The 10416-nt window shown below is 36.6% G+C and overlaps 1 protein-coding gene across 1 annotated transcript; it reads right to left on the bottom strand.

Moving 5' to 3' along the window:
* Positions 1-309: 309 nt before the first annotated feature.
* Positions 310-10127, bottom strand: isl1a (ISL LIM homeobox 1a). Its single transcript, XM_063017910.1, has 6 exons — positions 10070-10127; positions 9057-9246; positions 7098-7357; positions 2063-2349; positions 1782-1949; positions 310-1211 (listed from the first exon to the last, which is right to left on the bottom strand). Exons 1-6 carry the CDS (start codon positions 10095-10097, stop codon positions 1095-1097), a joined length of 1050 nt encoding a protein of 349 aa, XP_062873980.1. The 5' UTR covers positions 10098-10127; the 3' UTR covers positions 310-1094.
* Positions 10128-10416: the final 289 nt, after the last annotated feature.

A 10416-nucleotide genomic window follows, 5' to 3' on the forward strand; every position in this document is an offset into this window, starting at 1 on the left:
CTCCGTCGAAAATAAGCTGATTCTTACAATTTCTCAGCACCCTGAGCTGTAACAAGTTTAAAAGTGAAACAGTAGGAAAATCCAAATCTGATAAACACAGATGCATGTGGAGCTTTCAGACTGGATTTAATGGGCTATTCGACACAAATGCAGATTTGTCTCATGTTCGCACTTTGATAACGTTTTACGCGGCTTTAAGGGCATGCAGTTTTAAAGATTTTGAGTTTAGGGGAGTAACGAGGTACCACCGTATATTTGAACAGATTCATTCAGAGTCGACTGATTTTTTTTAAACTCATTTTACTTCAGCAATTAAAAGATACACAAAAGTGGCATGTTGTTGGACAATAAATAATAAATAATTTTTTGTAATACATGAATAAACGAAAAAAACAATCTCTGCTTGACTTTAACTTAAAACTATACACATCTTTGGAAAGAAAATAATAATAATAATAATAATAATAATAATAATAATAATCTCGGACTGACACATACACGTAAAGTTCCCACTCAGCTTGTGGTCGGATAGAGGTATACCTTGTTGCAATGCTTTAGTAGCCTACTTGGGCTTCAGAAAAGACCATGTAACAAAAAAATGGGGTGTAGGTCTAATAAAAGCGGGTACATCCGTCTGCACGCGTCCTCACTCAGAAATGAATCGCAGTTTGGGAGAACCGATACCAAATCAGTGATTCGGTTGGACCGTCCATGGTGAGCTGTATTGATTCATACGTCCCAAAAGTCTCGAAACAGGTATCGGGCTGTTTTGGCAAACGTGTAGCTCACCGGTTCCACAGTAATACCGCACAGTATTTTGGGCCGGTTCTAGGTCCGGTTCCTGTGTTGGTGACCCCCCCGGCCGAGCTCATGTTCTCCTTGACTGTCCGTTCACTCGAGCGTTCACTCTTTCGTTCCCACGATTGTCATCACAGTGTATAAACGTGACCAAGGGCTCGTTTGGATGAAGATGCCTCGCCAAACTGCAGGTCTGTCTCTTTTATTTTGGAGCGTAACCTCAGTCAGAAACGGGGTACTCGAGAACCTTGGCGAGAACCAGACTTGTCTCCTTCCAGAACTTTAATCCGAATCGTCTAGGCCTCGATGGGACTGGCCACCATGCTGTTGGGTGTGTCTGGCAGTTGCGAGGACATTGATGCCACTTCACTCCCTGTTGAATTCGAGCCTGGTCCTCCTTCTGAAAAGCTCACCTAGAATAGAATAGAATGCCATTTGTCATATGTACATATACAGGTGTACAGTACAATGAAATTCTTTCTTTGCATATCCAAGCTTGTTTGGAAGCTGGGGTCAGAGTGCAGGGTCAGCCATTGTTCGGCACCCCTGGAGCAGAGAGGGTTAAGGGCCTTGCTCAAGGGCCCAACAGTGGCTGCATGGCAGAGCTGGGATTTGAACTCCCAACTTTTCAGTTGATAGCCCAAAACTCTACCCACTAGGCTACCACTGTCCCGTAAATAAAGAATTATATAATTATTATTAAGGGTGGCAATGGGTCCGATTCACCTGGGTGAATGGAAGGAAACAGCCTGGACTGGTCGCCAGTCCACACACACACACACACACACACACATACCTAGGGGGAATTAAGTATGTCCCAATAACCTGACTGCACTTTGGAATGTGGGAGAAAACCCAGAGGAAACCCACAATTAAAAAAAGTACCCTAACCCCTCTACTTTGCTGTGAGGCGAGAGTGCTACCCACCACCCACCGTGCTGTTATTATTAATTATTCAGGTTTAGGAAGAAGCTCGCTCTCACCAGTTGCTGAAAGGCTGGTTGGTCAATATCGCTCTGGAGTGCAAAATCGCTCAGGACTTTCCATGGTGGCTGATAAGTTTGCACCTCCACCGGGTTTGCCTGCAACCCGCCGTCGTGTCTCTCAGGACTGGTGGCCACCATCGGAGTCCCCGTCATGCCTTGGATGTTCTGCACACATAGGCCAAAAAAAATTTTCACCAAAATTTCTAGTTCTGTGCATTAAATGCAATGCGTTCATTTTTGCGCAGTATCCAAAATGACGCAAAATAGGTCCTATGTACCGTCTTGTCGTTGGGCTGCTGTTGCTGTAGGTGCTTTATCAGCAGGCTGCGCTTCTTATCCTTGCAGCGCTTGTTCTGAAACCAGACGCGGATGACCCGGGGACTGAGACTGGTCATCTCCACCAACTGCTCCTTCATGAGCGCGTCCGGCCGCGGGTTCGCGTTGTAGCACGTGCGCAGGGTGTGCAGCTGCTTCTCGTTTAGCACCGTGCGCACGCGCGTCGTCTTCTCGGGCTGCTTGTGCACGTGCGGTCGCAGCGCCGGTTGTCGCGCGGAGATTGGCTCTGCTGCAAAATAAACAAACAACAGAGAGAAAAATATAGTTCGATTTAATTATGTAAATTTGCATGTATAATTCCTTAATTTTTTGCAAATATAATGCGGCAGAAAAGTCATAAAGTTGCAAAGTCGGGAATAAAAATTATTTGAACATGTATATTAACTATGTAACAATTTATATATAACACAAAATGTCTAACAAAATGTTTTGTATATAACATCATATATATGGAACAAACAGAAAAAGCAAGGGAGGGATGCAAGGACGCACAAATTCATTGATATATATATATATATATACTGTATATATATATATATATATATATATATATATATATATATATATATATATATATATATATATATATATACTGTATAATAAATGAATGAATTCGTGCCATTTGTAACAAAATTGGTAATATACACAGGACAAGAAGTAGCTTAGTTCCCCATGTCATCCAATTAAAGCACGCCTGCACTGCGACTGCAAAATATACCTGTCAACCTGACATGCACCCTATGTATATGGACGCATCCAAATGATCCAAATCAGACTTGCACACAAACACTAATAAAAATCACAACACAGCCAATACAAAACAAAGTCGCATTTTAACCTCATATCTATACATCGCATTCTGGACCACTATGTTATGACCACAATGCAGAAAATGTAAATGTAAATGTTAGTTGTTTGGTGTTAAAAGTGGTTTGGTTTGGGTCGGTAAATTTCACCCCAATCCAAGAGCCGTCATTGGTACCCGACAAAAATGCTCCAAGTAGAAATAGTCTCGAAGCCTATTGAAGATCCAAAGAACCTTCAAATAGGGTGCATTATATATCTATATATGGAACAAACAGAAGAAGCAGGGGAGGGATGATAGGATGCATCCACATTATCCCAATCACACAAACACCATTAAAAAATCCCAACACAGCCAATACAAAACAAATTCGCATTTGCAACAAAGTCGCATTTTAACGTCATATCTACGTCGCATTCTGGACCACTATGTCACTATGTTAGTTGTTAAAAGTGGTTTGGTTTGGGTCAGTTAATTTCACCCCAATCCAAGATGCGTCATATCAACATTGGTACGCAACAAAAAAGGCTCCATAGAAATAGTCTCGAAGCCTATTGGAGATCCAAAGAACCTTCAAATAGGGTGCATTAGCAAATTGCTCTACCCAGGACCCAGAATCATAGCATTCAGATCATAGCATTAAAGCAGATCATCTTGCATTAAAGTGTACAACGGTCCTTGCTTTTTATAGGCTACACATTAATCCGAGCTGAAATCATTTTTGCAATATTATGTAATAAATATTCAGACACTGTGCTTAGAATTAAGGCAGATAATATAATAAGTATAGTAAGTATCTACATTTTATTTACACAGGCAGATAATATGCCAAAAATGCATGTGGTATAATTACATTTAGGTATAGAATCAATATTAATGAATAGATTGTTTTTCATGAATTTCCTTAAAGTTCGTGGTTTGTTTCTTTCATTGCTTTTGATAGCTAATTTTTACTATAAAGCTATTTATACCATTATTGCTCTTATTAATTAAGATTGTTGCGTCAATTTGTTGCATTTTGTTCAGCGTTTAGTTGACGCGATAAGAAGAAATGGGTTGGAACATCTAAACTTTACTGGGGCTGTTTGATGGGGGAAGGGGGGGTCGAATCCGTAAAATTTTGGGAATGACTATATATAACTTTAGGATTTAGGATACTAGTTAAAATTATATATATACTGCGAATGCAAACTATCAACCTGACATGCACCATATATATATAATTATAAATTTATATTTATATATATATATATATATGACAACAATATGTTCATCATATAATTGACAATTAAAGACAATCACCCCTTTTTCCACCAGCCTGCATTTTCACCGCATGGTTGGCTCTGAACCAGAGGAAGAATATCACTTTCATGCATGAATAGCCAAATTCAATAACAGACAAACTGGATGAAAAATAAAACTTGAAATGTCCACAAACTACTGACAGCAACCGGTTAGCTTAGTCATTTTTTAAATGGTAAGTATTAGGCGTATACAGTAATATTAATCACAAGTCTGTAATAATCAATAACCACAATATTTATTCCAACCTGAGTCTGAACTTATCATTGAACTAAATTGCACAAGCTGCCAGTATTTGGAAATGCAGCAAAAAATTAGGCATCATGTCAGGGCTAAAACCCAAATCCAAAATCTCAATGCGCTGGTGATGTACTAAAAGTACTTGCGTGTTAGTGGGGTGGTACCTCCAAGAGTACGTTTGAACCTTAAGTACCACTATTGTGCATCAAATGAAGTGAGAGATTTACTTTTCCCCTGTAAAATCACATACTTATGGTAGAAAAAACCAAAGGGAACCACCCCAGTGACAAGCAGCTGGTTGCAAAGTATATAACAATAATAATAAGTCAAAATAGCGTGACTTCGTAAGTGACAATTCCCGAACTTAAATCATGTGGTATTTCTTGACAATTCAACCAAACACACTGTTCTCCATGGTGCCGTGGAGGATGTTTTTTGTATTATTATTATTATTATTATTATTATTATTATTATTATATTATTTATATATAAATAAGAAGACCGAATTTACATAAATTGTTCACAAAATAGCGTTTCTTAATGATTTGGCCAACCAAAGTTGTTCTTATTTTATTATATTTTTTACCACTATTGTGCATCAAATGAAGTAAGATGTTTGCTTTCCTCCATCAAATGTACAAAAAACCTTAAGGAACCACCCCAGTGACAATTATGCAAGCAGCTGGTTGCAAAGTATATAACATTAAATAAATAAATATGTAATAATAATAATAATAATAATAATAATAATAATAATAATAATAATAATAGAACAAAATAGCGCAAATTCCTAAGTGCCAATTCCTACATTTTTAAAAATTCTTAAATCATGTGCTATTTCTTGACAATTCAACCAATCACACTGTTCACCATGGTGCCGTGGAGGATGTTTTTCGTATTATTATTATTATTATAGCCTTAAAAATAAGAAGACCGAATTTACATAAAATGTTCACAAAATAGCGTTTCTTAATGACTTGGCCAACCAAAGTTGTTCTTATTTTATTATATTTTTACCACTATTGTGCAACAATTGAAGTAAGATGTTTGCCCCCCTCCCCACCCATAAAATGTACAAAAAACCTTAAGGAACCACTTCAGTGAGGAACTTTAAGTGACCACCTCAGGAAGGAACCTTAAGGAACCACCCCAGTGACAATTAAGCAAGTAGCTGGTTGCAAAGTATATAATAATAATAATAATAATAATAATAATAATAATAATAACAATAATAACAATAATAAAAGACAAAATAGCGTGAATTCGTAAGTGACAATTCCCGAACTTAAATCATATCGTATTTCTTGACAACTCAACCAAACACACTGTTCTCCATGGTGCCCTGGAGGATTTTTTTTTTTGTATTATTATTATTATTATTATTATTATTATTATAGCCTAATAAATAAGAATACCGAATTTATATAAATTGTTCACAAAATAGCTTGAATTCGTGACAATTACCGAAATTTAAAAAAATCTTAAATCATGTGGTATTTCTCGACAATTCAACAAAACACACTGTTCTCCATGGTGCCGTGGATTATGCTTTTTGTATTATAGCCTAATAAATAAGAAGACCGAATTTACATAAAATAGCGTTTCTTAATAACTTGGCCAACCAAAGTTGTTTTTATTTTATTATATTTTTTACCACTATTGTGCATCAAATGAAGTGAGACATTTACTTTGACCCACATAAAATGTACAAAAAACCTTAAGGAACCACCCCAGTGACAATTATGCAAGCAGCTGGTTGCAAAGTATATAAAAATAAATAAATAAACAAATAATACCTAACAAAATAGCGTAAATTCCAAGGTGCCAATTCCTAAACTTTTAAATATCCTTAAATCATGTGGTATTTCTTGATAACTCAACCAAACACACAGTTCTCCATTGTGCCGTGGAGGATGGTTTTTGAATTATTATTATTATTATTATTATTATTATTATTATTATTATTATTATAGCCTAATAAATAAGCCGAATGACTTGGTCAACCAAAGTTGTTTTTATTTTATTATTTTTTACCATTATTGTGCATGAAATGAAGTAAGTTTGCTTGCGCCCATAAAATGTACAAAAAACCTTAAGGAACCACCCCAGTGAGGAACCTTAGGGAAGTAAGGAACCGCCCCAGTGACAATTAAGCAAGCAGCTGGTTGCAAAGTATATAATAATAATAATAATAATAATAATAATAATACGACAAAATAGCGTAAATTCTTAAGTGTCAATTCCTAAACTTTTAAAAATTCTTGACAATTCAACCAAACTGTTCTCCATGGTGCCGTGGAGGATGTTTTTTGTATTATTATTATTATTATTATTATTATAGCCTAATAAATAAGAAGACCGAATTTATATAAATTGTTCACAAAATAGCGTTTCTTAATGACTTTAAAATAAAGTTGTTCTTATTTTATTATATTTTAATAAGGTATTTAATATGCAACGCAACACAAGTAAATTGCAGTGCTTTTAAGTTAAAAATAATAATATAAACATTTTAAAATTGTGTATTTTTGTGAGCTAGACATCCCTAAAATTCAGCTTGACGAATCTCCAGCCAGAAAACAGCACCAGTCAAGCCCCGACACGATGCAGTAAAACGAACGCTTCTTTACCTGCCATCTGTAGAGGTCGGGCCGGGTGCAGGGGGCTGAGCGGCTCTCCAGGTGCCATGCTGGCTCGCTCCACCACGTCGTGATCGGCGCGGCAGAACAGCCCGTCCTCCCTCAGCGCGAACTCGTCACCCGGGATCAGCTGCCGGCTGCACGCCACGCACCGGAAACACTCCACGTGATAGACCTTGGAGCGCGCGCGCATCACGAAGTCGTTCTTGCTGAAGCCGATGTTGCATTTGGCGCATTTGATTCCGTAAAGTCTGGAAAGTCGCAAACAAAAACGCAACAAACCCGTCATTTAATGTTCACTATATATAATTCCGTTCACATGTTTTACTTATTATTATTATTATTTTTACTATTATTATTGTTTTTATTATTAGTATTAGTATTAGTATTAGTATTAGTATTAGTATTAGTATTATTATCATTATTACTATTATTATTGTTTTTATTATTATTATTATTTTGATATTAATGGTAATATTTTTTATATTATTATTATTATTATATTGATATTAATGGTAATATTTTAATATTAATATTATTATTATCACCATCATCATCATCAATATTATCATTTATATTAATACTAATATTTCTAATTATATTATTATTATTAATATTATTATTATTATTATTATTATTATTATCACCATCATCAATATTGCCGATATTAATACTAATATTTCTATTATTATCATTCATTATTTTATTACCTCTTTATCCTATTCAGGGCCGCGGCGGGTCCGGTTCACTGGGCGTAAAGTAGGAAACACCCCGGACAGGTCGCCAGTCCATCACAGGGCAAACACACACACACACACACACAGGGCAAATTTAGTAGCTCCAATTAACCTGACTGCATGTCTTTGGGAAACCGGAGCTCACGCAGGGAACCCACGCAGAACATGTAAACCCAATACAGAAAGAACCCGGACCGCTCCACCTGGGAATCGAACCCAGGACCTTTTTGCTGTAATGCGACAGTGGCTACGAGCCACAGTGTCGCCCTATAATTATTATTATTTATTGTTTTATTACCGCTTTATCATATTCAAGGCCGCGGCGGGTCCGAGTCACTCGGCGTAAGGTAGGAAACACCCCGGACAGGTCGCCAGTCCATCACAGGGCACACACATGTACACACACACTGGGCAAATTTAGTAGCTCCAATTAACCTGACTGCATGTCTTTGGGCTTGTTGGAGGAAACCGGAGCTCACGCAGGGAACCCACGCAGAACGGACCGCTCCACCTGGGAATCGAACCCAGGACTTTCTTGCTGCACTGCCACAGTGTCGCCCTATTATTATTGTTGTTGTTGTTGTTGTTGTTGTTGTTGTTGTTGTTGTTGTTGTTATTATTATTGTTGTTGTTATTATTGTTATTATTATTATTATTATTTTGTATTTTTTAATACAAAATTAATATTGGTATATTTCGCATCATACTAATTAGATGGCCTATTTTAAATGATTATATTATAATTATATTATTATTATTATTATTATAATCATTACATTTCAGTACTGTAATTGCCATATCTAAACTACTAATCTACACATCACAAACAGCTAATTTGTTTACTAAACAATCATTCAACAATTTTTATTGAAACGTCTTTAATTTGTCATGTAAAATTATTTAAGAATTACATTATATTTAAACTAGATTAATTAAATTACCACCCAGCTTTAATTCTTTAGAAATAATGACATGACTTCTTTTTTGTGTGTTTTATTTTGTTTTCCCCCCTTAAGGATGCACTTCACACTAACGCATAATTACACTAAAGCCTGATTACAGTTCATTAAATTAGCATATAGGTGCAGGGGTGTAAAACACAGCACAATGACATCATTAGTTCACGTACCAGCAAATCGTCCCTAAACTATTTTGGAGGGTTTTTTTGGGGTGTATACATGTATACAATTTATCGTGTCCCAGCGTTTCTTACCTAATATAGTCACGTTTACAGTAGGTCTTGCCATCCCGGACAAAGCACGTGCACGACTCGTCCAGATACTGGTTACACTCGGCGCATTTCAGACACGCCGCGTGCCACTCGAGGTCTGGAGCCACGCGCAGGATGTACTGGTCGTGGATCTGATTCCCACAGCCCACGCACAGCGAAACGAGCCGCTTTTCTGCACACCGACACCAAAACACACACCATAAACAAGCCCGGTTTGTTAAATTGGGTCCGTTTTTAAAATGTCATTGATAACAGCAATTATGCATAAATACCAAGAAGTACCAAGAAGTTTGATAGGTTTGGTTGGGTGATTTAAGAGCAACGTTTGGTCCCAAAACTTACAAAGTGATGGAAATCTAAAACTTCTATAAGGAAGCAATCATGGTTCGGGTTATATAACTACAAAAACAACAAAAACAACAAATAATAATATTATAATAAGAAGAAGAAACTTTCCAATTTCAAACTACAGACTTATACAGAACTTTTAAGGCTACGAATTATCATACTGGGACATTATAGATGCGGCCAAGTTTGAATTACAAAGACTTAAGTAAGTTCGGGTCTTGTTTATTTTATTTATATATTAATTTAAAGCTGCATAAATTTATGTAAAAGCAAATATTGAATACAATGTGGAGGACTTTTTGGATATTGTATATGTAAATACTGTGTAGTGGTGACTGTGTGTAGGTTTAATAATGTAAAAATTTATAAAAAAAAAAATAAAAAATACTAAATAAATAAATAAATAAATAAATAATTAAATAAATAAAATAGGCTTCTATTATTATACCACCTTAAATCCTTGTTTTTAATGTATTTAATTCGAATATTTATATAATTTATAATTTTCACATAAATAAAACATGATTTTTCAACAAATTAAAACATAAATATTGTAAATATAATTAAAATCAAGTGCATTCTAAGCAACCCCCATTATGGGTGTAAAATAAAGTTAAAGAATTAATTAAGAAAGCTAGACAACTTACTTTTCGGTGGGTCCCCCATGTCTCCCATGTCCAGAAAGTAAGGCGGTGTTAGGTCCACTTTAAAAGCGTAGTGTGGGCCCGTAGCGGCCGTGGTGCGAGTGAAGACGGGTGTGAGATTTGGGGGAATGGAGATGGAAGTTGGAGCAGTGTGAGAGTGGGTGTGGGTGGGAGGGTGTGGATGCGGATGCGAATGTGAGCTCCAGCGCATGGACGGTCCTGCTGTCTGTCTCTTACTCTATCTTCTGGACTATCTGTCCTGCTCTCTCAAACTCCAGCCGCTCGCATTCACTCTCTCGAGCTCTCTCTCTCGAGCCATTGGACTGACGTAGGACAGGGACACGTCACGC

Source organism: Trichomycterus rosablanca, chromosome 21 (genome assembly GCF_030014385.1).
Source record: "Trichomycterus rosablanca isolate fTriRos1 chromosome 21, fTriRos1.hap1, whole genome shotgun sequence".
NCBI classification, from domain to species: Eukaryota; Metazoa; Chordata; class Actinopteri; order Siluriformes; family Trichomycteridae; genus Trichomycterus; species Trichomycterus rosablanca.